The sequence below is a fragment of the Equus quagga genome, chromosome 8, assembly GCF_021613505.1.
Source record: "Equus quagga isolate Etosha38 chromosome 8, UCLA_HA_Equagga_1.0, whole genome shotgun sequence".
Lineage (NCBI taxonomy): Eukaryota > Metazoa > Chordata > Mammalia > Perissodactyla > Equidae > Equus > Equus quagga.
Genome location: NC_060274.1, coordinates 99,170,927 through 99,192,079, shown reverse-complemented (window position 1 = coordinate 99,192,079; position 21,153 = coordinate 99,170,927). Strand labels below are relative to the sequence as shown.

The 21,153-nt window shown below is 34.7% G+C and overlaps 1 protein-coding gene across 1 annotated transcript in view; it reads left to right on the top strand.

Annotated features, from left to right (window-relative positions):
* Positions 1 to 5,619, top strand: part of ASZ1 (ankyrin repeat, SAM and basic leucine zipper domain containing 1) — a 58,215-nt gene extending 52,596 nt beyond the window's left edge. Inside the window, exons 11-13 of the mRNA XM_046670753.1 lie at positions 926 to 1,031; positions 2,065 to 2,178; positions 5,467 to 5,619. Of these exons, the coding sequence (XP_046526709.1) occupies positions 926 to 1,031; positions 2,065 to 2,178; positions 5,467 to 5,619 (373 nt within the window). The remainder of the gene's footprint in view (positions 1 to 925; positions 1,032 to 2,064; positions 2,179 to 5,466) is intronic.
* The last annotated feature ends 15,534 nt before the right edge of the window (positions 5,620 to 21,153 follow it).

The following is a 21,153-nucleotide window of genomic DNA, read 5'->3' as shown; positions in this document are numbered from 1 at the left end:
TGTTTCTAAACCACCACTCTCCCCTCTCCCCTCAGTCAGACTGCTGCTGCCAGATTCTTAGTTTAAGCTTCCCTTCATCATCTCTTAGGGGGATTTTTCCATTGGTCTCCTAATTATTCTCTCTACTTCCACTTTTAAGTTCCTTTAATCCACATCACTCCCCAAATAAACTTTTCTCATACAAAAAATCTGATTTTCTACTTTCTTGTTTAAAATCCTTTAGTAACTCTGCATTATTAAAAGAAAATTCAGTCCCTTAGCATGTCACAAAAGGTCCTTAAAAATGGTGACATCCAGCCTCTTTTCTTACTACTTCCCATAATTGTGCTTTAGTTATACTTTGGTGACCGCCTACCCCATACTTTTGCACCTGCTATTCTCTCCATGCAGAATCCCTTCTCTTCCTTACCTACTTGACGTATTTATTCCTAAGCTCCAGACTCAGTTCAAGTATCATCTCTATGAAATATTACTAATTTCCTATTCCTATTATACTAAGTTCATTGTCTCTTGAGTTTTAGAAGTTTCGACTGTGAAGTAATATTAACAACATCTACCTTACAGGAGTTGTTAGGAGGAATTAAAAGAATAATAAATGCAAAATAACCAGCGCAGTGCCTTTGCATGATACTCAAATATTGGTACTTTTATATTCCTTTTTAATTTGTCCCTGTGAATAACAATGCTATAATTGTATGTTTGCCTCTCATCCTGAACTTTGGAGATCCTTAAGATTGGAGACTTGATTTTCCTTGTATACTCTATGTCTTTTTTGGTTGCTAGTACATATTATCTGTTCTATACATATTTTTTAAAGAATCTAGTAAATATTATGACTAGACATTGAGTAACTAGCCCAGTAGAAGAATTAAATTGCTTGTATTAGTGATTCCTGTTTGTTTGTTTGTTTGTTTCCTCTCTTTAGTGGTGATGAGTTCCTCAACTTTCTTCTGAAATTAAACAAACAGTGTGGCCACTTAATAACAGCTGTACAGAATATCATTAATGAGTTGCCTGTAAATTCTCACAAGGTATTCTACAAGAGTTATTAAGTGAAGTAAAGTATGTATTCCAAAGAACATTCCAGATAAGTTAATGATAATAAACAGTAGTGATCTGGTAAAATTGTATCTTTCTTCTACAAAATCATTTAAGATCTAAATAAGTCAATTTGTTTAGGATTACTCCTTTACGCACTAATTAATTGAAAAACTTTGTGTTCTAGCCCTCAAGAAAAGCAAAATGAGTCAGAGCAAAAATTAAACTGATCTGTGTATGAAACTTACCGTTTGTTCTTAAAGGGAATTTAATTGTTTAAAATATAAAGTGACAGGAGACCCAAGTGAAAGCTGAAACAAAACAGTGTGTTGAGTGTTATTAAAAACCATATCAATACAAGGGTTTTTTAATGAAAGAAATTTTAAATAGGGAAAGTGTAAGTGACCTGTAAATAGAAGACTTATTTTGTAGAGTTTGTCATGTGATTTGCTTTTAGCTGTTTGTCTATAGTGAAAAAATTTTAATACACTTATTTTCGTATGATTTTTATATAACACTATGAGAATCATGTCATTCTTAAAACCTTCATGAATTTATTTGTTCACCACAAAGATTCTTATTACTAGTATTAGTTTCCATAACATTAAATATATAGTCATGCATCACTTAATAATGGGAATACATTCTGAGAAATGCGTTGTTAGGTGATTTCGTTGTTGTGTGAACAGAGTGTACTTAAACCTAGATGGTATAGCCTACTGCACACCTAGGCTATATGGTACGAATCCTCTGTGACCTGTGTCGTATAAGTGGTCTGTAGTTGACCAAAACATCATTGTGCAGTGCATGACTGGACATAAACATTTAGTAATGCATTCAGGAAACTGATTTGACTATTTATATAAAATTACTGATTTCTTTTTGGTGTCAGGATTTATCCTGAACAAAACTGCTTTTCAATTAATATAGTTTAATGTTTAAGAATGTTGTATAATTTTTGTGGATATAAACTTGTGAAAAATTGTTTCCCATTCTTTAAAGTGTAACTTTTGAAAATATTAACAGATAGTACTAGAATGGGCTTCTCCCCGGAATTTTACTTCAGTTTGTGAAGAACTAGTTGGTAAGGTCGAAGATTTGAGTGAAGAGGTCTGCAAACTAAAAGACTTAATTCAGAAGGTATATATTTAACATAAAAAGGGGAATAAATGATTTATAGCATAATATGCTAAGACAATTAAGTAATTCTGACAAGAGCAACTTAAGCTTCTTTAGACAAGTGGAAAAACGACAGTTTCCATAAGAAGAAATATACATAGGAAACAAATTTTTTTGGTCATTAAAGAAATGCATACTAAAAGAACAATGATATGTCGTCTTCATCTTGTAAATTACATGGGGAAAATATATTACCCTACCTATTACTGGTTAGAGTTCACCAAACTCATATTTTCTTGTGAGACTGGTGTCACACCCCTTTGAAAAACAGTTTGACAAGATGTGCCAAGGACCATAAAAATATTTATATCTTTCAATAGTAGTTTAATGATTCCAAAATTGTATGTACCATAAGTGTCCTATGCTAGAAGAATGATTTAATAAATTACGGTACGTCCATTTGTTATAATGATATTCAGCCAGTTGAAAAAATAATGAAAATCAAATATCAACATGTTAAAGATATGAAGTTATATTTGTAAGTTTTACTTATATTTTAATGTGCAGATGAAAAATTACCAAAATGAAATGTTTATTAGCCCTGTTAATGAGGTAGGATTGTAGGTGAAATATTCCTTCTCTTTTCTAGACTTTCTATAATATCTTTTATTTTGACTTTTTTAGAGGGTATGGGCTTTTTTGGTTCTTGTTTCTATACTTACATAGAGGTATATATCTGGATTTAAGGACAGGTTATTTTTTCCCCCTTTAAGAAGATTGGCTATAACAAAGTCTAAGCTTGAAATAGGGAACTCTGTTGAAGATAGGTAAAAAGGAAAACATTTTCACTCAACTAGAGAAATCTCTTCTGAGTTTTCCAAGTCTATTTAATAAATATATTTTATACCTATAAAGATTTTATAAAATATCTGATGTGTACATTAGATTATGCATAAATTTGTATAGCTTCAACCCATAAGTTGTTTAATATTTTCATTAATATTTTATCAAAAAAATTATTTTCCTCAAAATAAACTTTATGCACGTTCCAGATAATTTGTCATTCTAACTATTAACATATGTTCAATCAAAAGGAATCTTTTAAAAAAGTGAGCAGAAAATTGTGAAGCAAATTCTACAAAATAACAGGAGAATAAAGACATTTTAAACCAGTGAATGAATAATATATTCAAAAATTCTTGTAGAAGATGACTCCTTTCCACAGAAAGAGCCATCTTAAAAGTTGTATTCTCTGACAGTTATTCACTTAACAAACATGAGAATGCCTGCTATTTGCCAGGCAACTGCGCTACACATTAGTCTCCTAATTATTCTGTCTACTTCCACTTTTGCATTCCTTTAATCCACGCCACTCTCCAAATAAACTTTCTCATACAAAAATCTGATTTTCTACTTTCTGAACTTGGTGACAACATGAATATTAGAATACCACTCATCTTCACTACCTTCACTAATTCATCTAGAAGAATTGAAAGAAAATGGTATTGATTTTACTTAGCATGGTGTTTTTCATGGGGATCCGAGAGAAATTTGGAAAGATTTATATAAAGATACTTCCTGCAAAGCATCAACCTTTAATGTTTAGGAAATTCCTTAAAACGTCTTTGCCTCAGGATTGGTAATTATTTGGTTTCTCCAAGTAATTGGTAGGGGTGGAAGATTGAGATATAATTACAGAGACTAGATTTTTCTTAAAGGAATGAAATTAAGAAACATTGCTTTGGAGTGACTTGGACTCAGAAACATAAACAATTCAATCAGGTACCATAATATTTATTTTAATAATGTGTACCTATAAAGAGAAATTTCAGCTTTCTTTAGCTAAATGGAATGTCTTTGTTCTGTGGCATTCTCTACCTTTAATTTACACACTTTTATATAAGGACTAGCCTTGAAAACACATTTGTTGGTTTAAAATAATGGCAGATACAGTTCTTTGGTCAGGAAAGTCTTAATTTTAGAGCTAGTGCTTTGGTTTTTCTGGATTAGTCTTAAACAACTAGTAATCACCATAATGAGATTTGATTTAGAGAACTATGAGAGCTTCCAGATTTGAGAGTATGTTATCATGCCTGATAGCTTATGATATTTCAGAGTTTACCAATAATTGAAGGGAATTTTTTTAAAAAACAACATGTGAGTTATCATAGATAAGTGTATGAAGGTAACAAAGAGAGAGGGTCGGAGAGGTCAAGGCTGGACTTTAGCACCACATCACTCTCTTTCAAACCAACACACTGACAGGCTCCTGTCAGAAAGGGTCATTCTAAGTAATTGGTTAATAAAAGGAGTGACTGTCTCAGGATTCAGTAAATGGAGCATCAGTGTCAAAAAGGAATCTGTTGCTGAATGAAGCCATTTGGAAGTTAGATCAAGAATACAGTATTACTGCGATTGGCATTGAAGTCTGTTTTCTGCTATAAATTTAAAATTAATTTTGCAGGCTTTTTTAATTAAATATTTACACTGTAGATTTTAGAAGTAGTTATTCTTGCTAATGTTGAAAGTATTTATGTCACCACTCCAGCACAGGATGTTTCTAGTAAATATCACTCTATAAATATGCCTGATTCTTTTTATCTTTCAAGGATCTTTTGGTTTCTGCTGTTCTGCCTCTTCTGCTCCTCCCCCAACAACTCTCATCTCTCTCTTTCTGTCTCTCCCTCTGATACATACACATACATGCACGCACATGAGTTGGGCAGCCTGCTTTAGAAAGAAAGATCTATGGGATTTTAGAAGCTAAGTCATATACTCTCATTGCTGAGAAGTGCTAAAAAACAGTGTGTAAGATTTTGTTAACATTTGTTCCTGCAATTATATTTAAATAAAGGATTAAACTTGTAGCATTAGCATCAAATCTTCCAGTTTTTAAATCTCATGTATTATAGGTATGCTGTAAGAATGGTTCACTTTTTTTCTAAGAAATCACTTGGTATACAGATTTAATACAGAAGAAAAAAATAAGAATTATCATTCTTTATAGGTAGAAATAGAAACTTTAACATTAAAAGAACTTTATATCTTGACATTAAAACGTGTTTTTAAAATGTAATGATCTATGAAAGCGTTGATTTTTAATGTGAAACTTGTAATTTACTGTAATGGGACCCTGGGGAAAGAGTGTCTTTCATGTTCACTTTAAATCTTCCATGGGAATCTTGCATTAACTACATCTAAATCAAGTGAATTAACATGGATATTATGATATTTTCAAAAATCAAAGACAGTTTTATTTTCAGTGTACTATACGTTAATTCTTTTCTTTTTTCCCACACTAAATATTAGCTGCAAAATGAACGAGAAAATGATCCAGCCCATATACCATTAATGGAAGAAGTATCTACATGGAATAGTAGAATTTTGAAGAGGACAGCAATTACAGTCTGCGGATTTGGGTTTCTTCTTTTCATTTGCAAGCTAACTTTCCAGAGACAATAACCGTAATATTTGTTTTGAGTAATTATGTGTATCTTATTGAAATTACCTAAAAATGTTGCTTTTAACTATTTGTGGCACAGTATAGCTATATTCGTTGCCAATACTCCATAGGAAAAATTATGATAGCATAAGAGCAGAAAGTTTTTCTTTAGAAAGTGCTTTGTCAGTTTGACTTAAAAATAGAATTTGTTATATTTTTATGTTAATTTTGGTCAAGCAGTAAATTATAAGTGATTCTTAAGTTTGATCCTTTGACTCTAAATCACATTCAAAATAAAAGTTTTATCTAATATTCTTTGACATTTAAAAAAGTGTATTCATTTGTCATGGTGACTCTCAGAGAATTTGTAAAGTGTTCATAAATTAGTAGCTTTCTTTTAGTCCTTGTTTTTCCCTTCCACTACTATATAATAAGGAATTTATTATGTAACTTTTTTAGTTATAGCATTATTAGGAAATTATTAATTTTCAAAGTATTCCAGAGAATGTAAAGAATAAAAATAAAATGTAAATTTTTTGAATTATGGAAATTATGGATTAAAAAACTAAGAAAAATTTTTTAAATGTAAATTTAAAAAGCAGAAAACTTAGAGAATAACATGGAAAGCAAAAGTACATTACAATTTTTTATGTAATGTACTTATGGGAAGATATGACGTGTACTATGTGTAACATTCTTGAGGATGTTATGAAAGTGAATGGCATTTGACATATAATTTCCCATATCAATCTAAAGAAGTAATACACGATTTCCTTGTTTTTTTTCAAAATCAAAATAAGGATATTCATATTTTAAAAGTGAAGGTAATAAAAAGGCAGGCCAACTTTAGCAGGGAATATAGCAGTTAAATCTTGCTTGACATAGTACCATACTCAGAACAGATACACTTGATCTACAGCTGTTAAAAGGTAAACATAAAGCAACGGGAAGAAATTGTGGAAAAGACGAACAGCATAAGGAACTATAATTAGTGGCAATTTTTGCTCTTGGTTATACCAAAGCAGCAAGACTCGAATCATCATTCTTTTTCTGAGAATGTCATTGGAAGGAACTGGTGTCTGACGTTTTAACCTAAGTGCCATAACAAGACATATTTTTTTCTGATATCCCTCATAAATTGGTTCAGGACTTAGAACTAAACTGGAATATGGATAGGATAATGGGTACTTCTTTTAACACAGATCATGTTTCACTACTAGCACAGTGCTTAGACAAATAGAAAGTGTTTAATAAATGCTTTTAGTTTCCTTAAAAAAAAAACTGTAGGAAAATGACAGACATACTACGTGATTATCCACTTAAAATAGTCTTTCACCTTAGTTCATCTTAAAGATGACCATATTTCTTCTCTGGGCTGGATGGGTCACTATTTTTTTCCTCTAACCAAACCAAACTATAAGCATCTCTCAAATTTTAGAACAAGCTATGAAAGTGCAAATTGATAAAATACTCGCTTTCCTTACAATAGTAGCCTGACAATGGTAATCTGCCCCAATGTACTTCAAATATAATTAGCTATTCAGGGGAAAGAGTATTGTAAAGTCCATTGTACCTGCATATTCTGAGTATAATTTTCAGATTACAGATTGACAATAAATTGAGCAGCATTTGTTGTGATTAGTTAAATTGTTTCTTCATGGGTAAAGTATCAATAGAATAAGATTTTCCTCATGGTTTCAAGTTGGTTATTTTTTCTAGAGTAGAAGTCTCTTCCTACTCTATGATTATTTGACTTGATTACAATGCTTTACTATGAAGGGGTATAACTTCTGGAATATTCTTTCTTTTACAAGATAGCTCAGTACAAATCATTTTTCTTGTTTTCTCAAAACAAGTTCCATAGAGACCTCCTAAAACCACAGATAGAAATGCTGTAAACCAAGTCTTAATTCTGTGTCCTTGAAAGTAGTACAACTTTATTTTTTATTAACTGGTATTTAATTTTTAATTAGTTGGGATCAGAAATGTTCGTATGTCTTTGGAATCAACTTTGGAACCCAAAAAATCCATTATAAGCACCTGTTGGGATGCAAGTATCTTTCAAAGAGTGGCATACTTACTTGCCACTATCCTTAAGTGTGGAGAGAGGTGCTTAGTTCTGCCTGGCAACCCTATTACTTTTCCCTGATACATTCACTAACCTTTTCACATAACTATTTTATGCTTCTCTGTCCTCAGACTTCTAAGACCTCCTCCTCATCTCACTCTTAATGATGGCCTTGTTTCTTATTGCCCTGGGAAATGGAATCAGTTAAAGAAGAACTTCCACACTGAATTTCCTTTAGTTAAGAAGTCAACACACATTTTTTGTAAAGGGCCAGATAGTAAATATTTTAGACCATATGGTCTATGTCACAACTTCTTAACACTGTCATTGTAGTGCAGAAGCACTAGAGGCAATACAGAAATGAATGGATGTAGCCGTAGTACAATAAAACTTTATGTACAAAAACAGGTGGTTGCCCAGATTTAGCCCACCAAGTTATAGTTTGCCAACCCTAGCCTAATGTCACACACTTACAACTATGAGTTAATTTTTGTTTTTATCCAGTCTGACAGTCTCTGCCTTTTGATTGAATTGTTTAATCCACTCACGTTCAACATTATTATTGGTACAGTCATGTGTCGCTTAAGGACAGGGATACTACCTTCTGAGAAATGCGTCATTAGGCGATTTCATCATTGTGCGAACGTAATGGAGTGTACTTAAACAAACCTAGATGGCATAGCCTACTGCACACTTAGCCTATATGGTACTAATCTTATGGGACCACTATCATATATGCGGTCCATCATTGACCAAAGCATGGTTATATAGCACATGACTGTTCGTTATTGGTATATTGGTATATTGGACAGAAATATCTGTCATTTTACTTTTGTTTTCTGTATGTCTCATATAGAAAAGTCTCTTTAATGATTTTGTCACCATATTTTTGAGTTATTTTCTTAGTGGTTGCTCCAGGGCTTACTTCTTCACTTATAAGGATCTACCTGGGATTTATACTAACTTAATTCTGTTGAGTTAGAGAAACATTACTCCAATATAACTCCATTCCATCATCTTCCATCTTTTTGTACTATTGTTGTTGTGCATATTACATCTGTGTATGTTACAAATCCAACAATAGTATTATAGTTATTACTTTATAAAATTTTATGTATATTAAAGACTGAGAAAAGAAAAATGATTAAGTTTATACTTATAGAGTGTTATATTTACATCCATATTTATCATTTCTGGGTATCTTCATTTGTTCCTGTGAGTTCAAGTTGCCATCCTTACTCCAATACAACTCTGCTCCCACCCACCTCCTTGGTGCTTTTATTTTCAAATATAATACATTTTTATCAGTTATAAGCCCAACAGTACAATTATATATATATTCCTTTATCCAGTTGCTTTTTAGATCATTAAGAGGAGAAGAAAGATGCATTTATATTGTCATTTTATAATTACATAATTACCTTTATCACTGCTTTTTGTTTTTTTATATCAACTTAGATTTACATCTGAGTTTACTTGCTTTCAGTCTGAAGGGCTTTAAGTATTTCTTATAAGGTGGATCTGATAATTAATTTTCTAAGCTTTTGTTTATCTGGAAATGTCTTTGTTTTGCCTTCATTTTTGAAAGAAAATTTTGCTAGATGTTAAGATTCTAGGTTGAGAGGTTTGTTTTTTCTTTCAGCACTTTGAATATGGTGTCCCACTGCTTTCTAGTCTGTGATTTTTATGAGAAGTCAGCTGTTGACCTTATTGGGATTCCTTGTATATAACAAGTCATTTTGCTGCTTTCAAGATTTCCTCTTTGTCTTTGGCTTTCAGCATTCTTACTATGATATGTCTGGGTATGGATCTCTGCGTTTATCATACTTGGAGTTCACTGAGCTTCTTGGATGTGTAGATTAGTGTTTTTCGTCAAGTGTGGGAAATTTTCTGGCATTATTTCTTGGGATGTTTTTTCTATTCCTTCCTCCTCAGTTTCTGGTATTCCCATTACACGCATATTTGTAGACCCAAAAGTGTCCCACATTTTTCTCTTCATATTTTTTCATTCTGTTTTCTCTCTCTTCTTTGGATTGCATAACTTCTATCCATTCATCTGAAATTCAGGTTAACTGATTCTTTCTTCTACTAGTTCAAATCAACTGTTGAGCCACTAATGATTTTTTTATTTCAGTTACTGTACTTTTCAACTTTAGAATTTCCATTTGGTTCTTTTTTTATGATTCTGTCTCTTTATTGATATTCTGTCAGATCAGACGTTTTCTTCACACCTTGCTTTACTTCTTTAAGCATAGTTTCCTTTAGTTCTTTGAACATATTTATAATGGCTTCCTTGACGTCTATTAAATATGACATCTGGTCCCTCTCACGGTTTCTGTTGCCTGCTCTTGTGTATGGGTCACGCTTTCCTGTTTCTTTGCAGGTCCCATAATTTTTTGTTAAAAACCAGATATTTTAGATAATATAGCAATTCTGGAAAGCAATTCGTCTCTCCCTCCCCCATACAGGGAATTTTTGTTATTGTTGTTTGTTTGTTTAGTGACTTGGCTGGGTGAAGTCTGTTTCCCACAAAGTGTGAAATGACATTGCTCCTCAGAGAGTGTAGTCTTGGGCATGCACATAGTCACCCTGGGATGACAGTGGTTTTTGCATGGCTCTTTTTAACTGTCTCTTTCCCTGATCTCTCTGATAGGCTGTCTGCTTCATTTGGTATTACACCCAGCCCTTAGGTTCCAAAACTTACTGGTTGGTTGCTCTGGTTTTTTTTTGTTCCCCCCCCCCCCAAAGATTGGCACCCGGGCTAACAACTGTTGCCAATCTTTTTTTTTTTTTCCTGTTTTATCTCCCCAAACCCCGGCTGTACACGGTTGTATATCTTAGTTGCACATCCTTCTAGTTGTGGGATGTGGGACGCCGCCTCAACGTGGCCTGACAAGAAGTGCCATGTCCGCACCCAGGATTCGAACCCTGGGCCGCCGCAGCAGAGTGCATGAACTTAACCACTCGGCCGTGGAGCCGGCCTGCTCTGTTGTTTTTTGACATGCCCTGGGGCATGAAGTGCTCAGTAGTCTGGTAGAATTAAAATTGGACAGGGGTAGTTTATTAGGCCAGATTTTGAGGTTTATTCTGACTGGGGAGGACCCTTCTTAGCTGTGTCTTTCCCTGGTTCTCTCTGATGAACTAGGTGGCCTACAGTTTATCTTGTTACTCCTACATAAGAGGAGCTGCTGTCTTCAAGAGTGCCCTTAGGCTTGATTTTCTCCACATTCTCTTTGAAATAAAGTCACTTCTTTTGGGGAGTCCTTTCAAGCTCTCCTTTCTTACGGACTGCTTCGCTCCCCTGGGCAAAATCTCTGTACCACTACTCTGGGTGCTGGGTGGGGCAGTAGCCTCTGGTCTTCTGGGTTTGCTTCTTACAGCTTTCCCCTCTGAGCGAGCTGGCATGAGGGAGAACAGGCCCCAGTATTCTGTCTTGCCATTCCTGGGGTAGAGTCCTCATCCTATGGGGCTCAGTGGAAGGAGAGAGCCCTCAACCTCTCAGCCAGACTCATCAGAATTTAGCTGCTTGACCTTACAGTTGGAGGGGATAAGAAATGCTGGTGGCTTGCCCTTCACATGAGATATGGCAACCCTTATTTGGGAGCTGAGAGAAGAGGGAGCCCCGTATACTTGGCCACTTCTGCCCAGAGTGGCACTTCTGCCAAACTGAGCTGACTGGGGTGCAGGGATATGGGAGGAAATGGGTCATGGCTCAATGTTCTTACTCAGTTTTAGTAGATTTTCTTGAATAAATGTTTCTTCATTTGTTCGGAGCCCTAACTCTTTCTAGAGACTTTACATAAAGGTTGTATGTTTGTAACTTTCTATAGCTTTGCTTGTTTTGCTGTATGTCCATGGAGCTCCTCACACTTTCATCCCAGCAGTGAAACTCCTTAACCAATATTTCTAGGGTATCTGCTGTGTGCTTAGTATAGTGCTTGGCCCAGAACAGTGTGCAACATGTTAAAAAACAAGCAAACAAACAAAAAAACATTAGCTAAATATTTTTCGTGCAAGCTTTAAACTAGTTTGAGGTTAATATCATAGAATGCTGAAAATTCTAAGAGCACCCAAAGCCTATTGGAAGCAGAAAAGAAAGACCCCTAGGTTTGACCAGGTTACATAAGGGCTGGATAAATGATGAGTAAAGCAAGGCTACACTCTCAATTTTGAAAGCTTTCCTGTGAAAGATATTTCAGCTAATACCTGATTTAAATTAATTATATTTCTTGAATATGGGAAGCAGAATATTTAAAAGTCTAAAAGGGTATCACTCAAACATGAAGCCAGCTATAGTTTCAAGCACAAGAATCAAAATTGAGGTTTTATTTTTTTTTATGGTACATTTTTATGGTGCCAGCAGTTTTTTGATCTTAACCATTTAATGAAAGTTAATCTTTTAAGCACACAGATAACCTTGATGACTTCTGTTTCACACTCCGAGTCACTTTGTCACTGCTTAATAATCATTTGTAGCTCTGTGGGGGTGGAAATAGGGTGGGGATTTTCTTTTTGGCACATCCACTAGTGAGTAATACATTTATTTCAAGTGCCAATAAAAATGTTATACTGGACTTATGTGACACATTTGTTAGTTATTAGAGAAATTAATTCTAAACCATTTGAGCAGTGATCTATTATATTTCTCTACCTGTAAATTCAGATTATCTTCTCAGTATTCTAAATAGAATGAACAAATTTTTAATACTGTATAATATTTTCAGAGGGAGAGTAAAGTAAGGACATTTTCAGGAATGGCACGATCTCTGGATTTCTCTCACTAAGACTATTATTTATCTTACTCTTTTCAACTGATCTTTCATAATTGTTTCCATGAATTTTTTTTCTCTCTGGAATCTTCCTAACACTATAGTCCTTGTTTTGTTTTGTGTTTTTCCTTTTGAAGTCCACGTCTGTTACTGTTACCCTCTCAACCCTTAAAGGTCCCCTCACCTCTACACTGGCAGTGGATAGAGCAGAAGGTAGCCTAGGTTCTAGCCCTGTTGTCAATAACTTGTATATTCTCTGAGTCTTGGTTTCCTCATTTGTAAAACAGATTATCTTTAAGACTAAATGAATCAGAGTAATGCCATCCTCAGAAATGGATCCAATTTGGAATTCTGAAATTAGAGCAAAGCTGGTAGGGTCTTTATATAAGAAAATCAGTGCTTACTAGACAAATTAACTCCTCATAAGTAGTTTAGCTTTTGATCTTACATTCATAAATCTGATATGGGGATTGTTCTTAATATGGTTGTTGCCAATATTTTATAATAGTTTTGGGAAGCTTACCAGTAATGACATTTCGGCTCGTTAAACACTTACTGAAGCTTAGTATGTATAAGACACTATACCCATACATTACATATTTTATATGAGATCAGAAAACGCAAATACTTTTTCTCTTATTAAAGAGAGACCATGAGATTACTATTATTTTAAGTAAACTTTAAAACTTAAAAAAAACACACTTTGTAAGACTATTTCATAGGAAAGGGTGTGGTTGAGCATTTTTTTTTAAGTTTCCACAGTTGAGAGTGTGGTGATAGATTCATTTATCTTTCCTTGTGGGAGTAGAACTCAACCTTAACCAATGCCCTCCTACAAAAAACAGCGACAAAGGGAAAATCACTGAAGTTCCCAGTGTGTAAAATCTTTTAGAAGAGATTTAGACCAGATTTAAAGTAACCTTCTACTCATGATGGATTCAAAGTTCATTAATGTTAAAATAAGTTTGAGAATTGTATATATGCAATTTCCCCTATTCCCCCAGCTGCTAGAGTACAGCTAGCAGACAGGCCTCTTTGGGAGTTTTCTCTGCTAGAGAATTGCCTCCCCAAAAGCATCTCCTATTTCCAGGAATGAATAATGAACTTAAGGGTTTAAAGGCCCCAATTTCATGGGCCTTCATCCGAACTCAAAGCAACTCTAAGGACTAGCCTGCTTCAGAGCTCCTGGTGGGCTGACTGAGGCCTTCATTGAGGCTGTATCACAGCCCATCTTCTCCCTCTGCCCAATCCTGCTTCCTTCCTTTCTCTTGCACAAGCGGTGCTCTCCAGAGCACTCTTTAATAAACGTCCTGTATGCTAGTCTCCGCCTCTGTGTTTGCTTTCCAGGGAACTTAGCTTTGTCGCTGACCAGCAATACCTTGCATAAGACGTGAAATATGGTCATTATTAGTAATCATTTTCTCTAGAACTTATTTTCCTAACCTGGAAAAGATCATTCTGAGATAGGGTTGTTGTCAGAGTGTTAAATGCAGTGAGAAAAGGGGTTGTGGAGTTTTATAATTAATACAGACTGTGGCCAGACAAACCTGAGTTCCAGTTTCAGCTCTGCCACCTATTTAGCTGTGCAGCTTTTAGAAAACCACCTCAGTAAGCCCTCCAAGTCTCTGCCTTCTCATCTATAACATGAGCATAACGATAACAATCCTACTAAAACTAATTCTCCTTAATTGAGCATTTACTATATGCCAGTCAGCTAATTTAACAAACTTATATTTTAATAAACCTGTGAGGTTATTATAAGGATTAAGTGAAATAAGATGTATAAAGGATTTTCAACAATGCCTAGTATATGGTATATACTGAATAAATGGTAGTTGGTATAATTCCTATTGTTATTATTTATCATGAAGCATTTGTTACAGTGCCTTGCACCAAAAATGATACTCTACATAGGGATAAAAATGTCAGATTTTTCTGATTGCTGGAACTATACTTTTGTTTCAGAGAAATATATTCTATCATATAGTAACTTGTAGTTCAAAATAGTTAAGTTCTCTAAACTGACACAGATGTATTTGGAATCCACAAGACAACAGTTAATAGATCAAGCAGAGAATAACTTATCTGGGAAGACTCCCTGTTTCCCTTATCTCTTTAACAGATTGTACCACACTCAAATGCAAAGATGTGCAATCAGCTGCAGGTTAGGAGAAAAAGCACCGTCAATAGAGCCAAGTTTATAAAGCCTTTTGTGGTAGTGGAAGGAGCTAGAGTTGCAATTCTTAGTGTTCCATAGATGAAGACTGGTGGTAGTCTGAGGAGGTGTACGGTTCAATCTTGGTCAGACAGTCAGCTTGATACCTACCCTAATACACCTTCACCTCCTCAAGTCACAGAGAGGACCTCATCTCGCTGACATGTTTTATACACTAGGAGGGAGCACCAGAGTTTATCCACTTGAGAGGTATACATTTTCTCAGCTTTTCATTCATTAAATTCATCTGATTTTAAAAATATTTACATACTTCATGTCTACTTGAAAACTAATACTAAAAGCATGGAAATATCAGGGTTATTGCTAAATAACCTGAAGTGATTCCATTTTAAGCACAGATAGGGAGCTGCTACCAAATACTTGAAAGCCATGAGATGGAGCCATACACTAAGAACAGTGAGGCTCAAAGAACCCTCTCTGTCCTGGAGCAGCTATACCAGCTCTGGATGGTCTAACTCTGCAGTGTGAAAAAAATAAAGCCCAATTTGATTGAGCCACTGTGGTTGAGTTTTCTGTTAATGGTGCTAAAGGCATTCCCAACTAATACAAGTTGTACTTAATGTTGCCTCAATCTGCAATTTGCTTTTTCCACCAACATTGTTTTCAGATGTATCCATATTAAAAAATGAAGATGTAATTACTTCCTTTTAACTGCTCTGTAGTATTCTATGTCATCCCACATTTTACCTACCTGTTCCCCCACTGATAGAAATTTTAGTTATTTCTGACTTATTCTTCTGAACAACATTGCACTGTACCTACTTGTACGTGTATCTTCATGTACATGTGACAAAGTTTAACTATATTTGGCAGTGGAATAACTAGTTGTAGGGCACAAATAGTTTCAATTTCATTAACTATTGATGTTGCCAGATATTTCTGTTTGCTCATCCCAATCGTCTCTCCACCCTGCCTCACCCTGGGAAGCTGAATCTATGAACCACATCAAAGGACCTTTCAAATCCTGATTGAGTTTATCCAATAGGAAAGCCCAGCAGAATATCTGAGGGAGAGTGAGGTCCAGGTATTTATTCACCTGGCTCTACTCCCTGCAAGATTGCTATCTGTGTCCCTCAACTGCGGGAGGCTGCTCCTCCTAGGACAACCTCTACAAGATTCACTCCTGGCTTCCAGGAACCTCACTCCCTCCCCCTGTACCTCCTGATCTGGGGGTGGTAACAGCTCCTCTGCCCACACCTTGAATAATGGTCTCTTGGTAAATCAAGCCTCCTTGAATTATCACCGTCTGTTTCCAGGTGAGAGCCTGACTGCATCACTGCTTTCTTGCTCTTCAAGGAGGCTATGTTAATTTACAGACCTATCAGCAATGCATGAGAGTGTTCATTACCCCATACCATACCAATGCTTAATATTAACTGACTTAGATTTTTTCCTATCCGATGGAATCGATAAAATTTATTGTTTTTGTTTTATTTTATACTTCTGATTACTAGTGAAATTGAGCTTCTATGTTTATAGGCCATTTTTTCCTCCCTGTAAATTGTTACCGTTGTTTCCTTTTTCTACTGGATTGTCCTTCTTGACTTTTAGTCCTTTAAATATTTGAAATACTAGTCCTTTATCTGAAATATGTCCTGAACTATCCCCTGTCTACTGCTTATCTTTTGTCTATGGTGTTCTTTGTTGCCCAGACATTTTAAAAATCTACTTATATTTTCTTCTGTTTCAGAGTTTTACTTTTCATATTTTGGACTTTAATATATCTGAAAATTATTTTTATGCACAGTATGAAATAGGAGTTTAATAGTATTTGTTTCCTTATAGTGAACCAATTTTAACAACACCATTGTTGAATAATCAATCTTTTCCTTCTTGATTTGAATTGGTGGCTATTTCCATGCCTAATTTTTAATGACTTATGGATCTGAGTTTTATGTTCTATTTCATTCATCTATTTGCTGCCAATACTATCCTGTTTTAAATAATAAGACTTTAAAATATGTCTTAATACCGTGTAGCACAAAAGTAATTTACCATTATATTTTAGTTTACTTATTGCTGCCTTAGAAATCTAAGTTATTTCCGTATTTGATCTTGAATCTAGATCAAGATTCTGAACTGAATTGTCTTATTCATTCTAATAGTTTGTCCATTGTTAGTTTTAGGTTTTCTATGTAGATTTGCAAATAATGAAAATTGTACCTCTCTTTCCCTTTCTTATACTTCCTATTTCTTTATCTTAACAGAACAGTTTAGTACGTCAGTCCTATAGTTAATAAAAGTAGTGATAATGGATGTTCTTGTTTTTTTACCTTGAGGACTACGTCTAATATTTTCTTATTAAATATGATACATTTGCTGTAGGTCTGGTAGATTTCTTTCAATTAATTAAAATTTTCTCTTATTGCTCTTATATAAAAAGTTTTTCCAATATAATTCATGTCAACTGTCAAATTTTATCAAACATTTCATTGTTCTTATTTTGGGATAATCATGTTTTTTTCCCTTTCATTTGTTTATATGATGAATTACATTGACAGTTCTTTAAAATGTTGACGTATTCTCACATTTATTGGTCATGATTTATGTACACACATGGTTTGATATTTATAATATTTACATCTATATTCATAAATGATACAGTATTTCATTTCTTGTATTGCCCTTGTCTAGTTTTGTTATCAAGGTTACAGTTGCCTCATAAAAATGAGTTGTAGTTCTATAATTCCTTTTTTTTTTGAGGAAGATTAACCCTGAGCTAACATCCGTGTCCATCTTCCTCCACTTTATATGTCGGACGCCTACCACAGCGTGGGTTGCCAAGCGGTGCCTTGTCCGCACCTGGGATCCGAACTGGGGAACCTCAGGCTGCTGAAGCAGAACGTGCACACTTAACCACTATGCCACCGAGCCAGCCCCTCTTAATTATTTTTTAAATTTTTTTTCTGCTTTATCTCCCCAAATCTCCCCAGTACATAGTTGTGTATTTTAGTTGTGGGTCCTTCTAGTTGTGGCATGTGGGATGCCGCCTCAACATGGCCTGATGAGTGGTGCCATGTCAATGCCCAGGATCTGAACTGGCAAAACCTGGGGCCACTGAAGTGGAGTGTGCGAACTTAACCACTCGGCCACGGGGCCGGCCCCTCTAATTATTTTTTAAATCTTGCTGAATCTATAATTATTTCCCTTTTTTCCAAATAGTGTATGCTTTTATGGTTTTTTTCTGGCACCATCTTGAAAGAAGCTCATCTATTTTGTTAACCTTTCACAGAACCAAGCATTTGTTTTTGTTGAACTTTTCTAATGAATCTGTTTCATATTTCATTAATGTTCTTATTCATTTTCTTAACATCATTCTTCTTTTATAATATGCCATTTTAAGCTAGTTTTCATCTAAATATCACTTTAGCTACATCCCGTAAGTTATGTCATAGTATTTCTATTCCATTTGAAACATTTTCTAATTCCTATTATGAATTCTTCTTTGATCAATAAATTATTTAGAAACATTTTAAAATCTCTAAACTTGTGCATTTTTTAAAGTTATAACTAGTTCCTAGCTTAACTGAATTTTGAACTGAATATAAGGTGTATCAAAGAGCGGTTCTTTGGTTTTTGCTAAGACTAGTTTTGTAACTCTTTATGTGATCAGTTTTTATAAGTATCACACATAGTTTAAAAGATTTGGTATTTTCTAATTCTGGAGTACAAGTTATCTATATATCAATCACATAAAACTTCTGTGTTGTTCAAATCTTACAGCCTTACTCATTTTGTTTTCTCTTCTTGCCTTATCATGGTATAGATTGTAAAAATGACCATAAAATCTTTTCCTACCTTTGTCCATGCCCTTGCAGTGGGACATGTCCATCAAAAACATGAAGTCTCTTTCCTAACTCCTTGTATCCAAATTGGCCTTGTGACTTTTTGGGGGCCATGGGACATTACCAAATGTGATGCAAGCAAAGGCTTTAAAAGTTCTTATGTGTTAGGATTTCCTCTCTTGCTGCTTTACTGATTTCCTATCACGTGAACAAGTTCAGGATAATTCAATAGACAATGAGATAAACATGGCTGAGTTATCCCTCAGTTTAGCAAACTCATAGACATGTGAGTGAAGCCATTAAATATGCATGATCCTAACTGAGACCAGTGGAAAAGTTGCCCAGCTGAACCCAGTGTAAACTGCTGATCTGAAAAATAGTGAGAGAATATATGGCTCTTGTTTTAAGTGTCTAAGTTTTGATTGTTGTTTTAAGCTATGTGTTACATAGCAAAAGCAAATTGATACAGTCAGTTACTGAGAGAGATGGGTTAAAATCTCTCACTAACATTATGGATTTGTCAATTTAACCTAGTATTTCTGTTAGTTTTTGCTATGAAGATTTGAGACTGTATTGTTGGGTGAATTTAAACTTAAAATTGTCATTGTCTTCCAGGTCAACTATATCATTCCTCATTATGTGATCAACTTTTTTGTCCCTACTGATGTTTTTGCCTTAAAATCCAATTTGTCTGACTATTGTAGGTATACTTTCAAAAAATATTATTTGCCTCATATGCCCTTTACCCTTCTTATACTTTCATTCTTTCTGTGTCCTAAATGAAACAACTGTGTGCCAATCCCTGTCTTTAAACAGAGATGGAAAGTTTAGCTCATTTACATTTATTGTGATTATTGGCATATTTGTATTTATTTCTACCATTCCTTCTGCTTTTTTTAAGCTTTTCTACTTTCATACTTTCCATTGAATTTATGAAGTTTGTTTTTTTAATTTCCCTCTCTTCCCTACTAGATTGTAAATTACACATTTTTTATTTTTTAGTGATTATTCTTAAATTTTTAACATAATACCAGATAGAAAGTCTATAGAGAACCAGTATAGCTCTACCTTTCCCTTAAAATTAGAATTCAGAAAACTGTAACTCTGATTATTCTCCTTTTGTTTTTCTTGGCCTTGTTCATATACATGTTAGACATCTGGATGTCCTCTTGTGAAGTGACTGTTCAAGTCTTTTGCCCATTTTATAATTGGATCATCTATCTTTTTCTTTTTGACTGGTAGGAGCTCTTTAAATGTTTAAGATGAAAGTCCTTTATTGAATATATGTGTTGCAAATATCTTCTCTCAGTCTGAGGCTTGCTGTTTCACTTTTTATGGTGTATTTTGATGAACACATGTTTTTAATTAAGTTCAATGTGTCTCTCTTTTCCATCACAATGCTGTTTGTGTTCTGTGTAAGAAATTTTTGCTTATATAAAGGTCATGAAGGTGTCATTCTGTGTTTTATTCATGAAGCTTAATTTTTTCAGCTTTCACATCTAGATTCATGACCCATCTCAAATTATCTTTTTGTATTATGGGAGGTAGGGCTCAAGATTAATTTTGTTCATTCAGATATCCATTTGTCCTATTGCCAAATATTGAAAGAACGTTTCTTCACTGTTAAACTGCTTTGTACCTTTGCTGAAAATCAAGTTGGCCGTATACATAGGGCTCTATTTTTGGACTAACAATTGTTTGTCTATTTGACTATTCTTGTATTATATCACCTTGTGCTGATTATTATAGCTTTATGTTAAGTAAGCTTGATATTTCAGTATAAATCTTCCAACTTGGTTTTTCTTCAAAATTGTCATGACTGTTCTAAGCCTGTTGCATTTTCACATACATTTTAGAATCAGCACCTGAGGAGCCTTTTCTGCATTTAGAGTGAGTTTTGTTTGTTTGGTTGCACACAGAAATAATGTGAATTGTGATGGCCAGAGGGAATACTGTGGAAGAGTATATTTTCCAGAGATGTCCACAACATCTTCTGTGTCACGTGTTCTTCTGCATTATTATCTTGTTACTTTCCTATCAAGAAGTGGAGTCTATTTCTCATACTTCTGAATCTGAGCAGGAGCTGTGACTGCTTTGATGAGATTTAGAGGTAGTCCTTAACTGCTTGAGAACTTTTACTTCTTCTGTCTTGGAGTCCTAAGCCAGCATGTAAAAAGTCCATGCCATGTAGAGGATCACAGAGCTGCCAGACATGTGAGTTAAAAAGCATATAGGACCTCCAGCCCAGCCATCTTTCAGATGAATCTGGTCCCAGCTGCTACCTGACTGCAAGCAGTACAACTATATGAAGATCCCAAGCATGAACCACCAGCCTAAGTCCAGTCAACCCACAGAACTGTGACGGATAATAATAAATTGATGTTTTAAAGCACTAAGTTTTGGACAGGTTCTGGTTCAAGATGGCAACATAGGAGGCTCCTGAACTCACTTCCAACCATGGACAGACTGAATCTGCAAGTACATATAGAACAATTCCCTCTGATTGAAATCCAGAAACTAGCTGAATGACTCCTATGCATCAAGAAAATGAGAAGAAACCCACATTGAAACAGGTAGGAGAAGCTGAGGCACAATCTCACCATAAACCCCACTGTCAGTACAGTAACACAAAACCAAGAGGAAACTCACAACTCCCAGCTTCTCCCTGAGGAGTGAAGGTTTTGGAACCAACACTG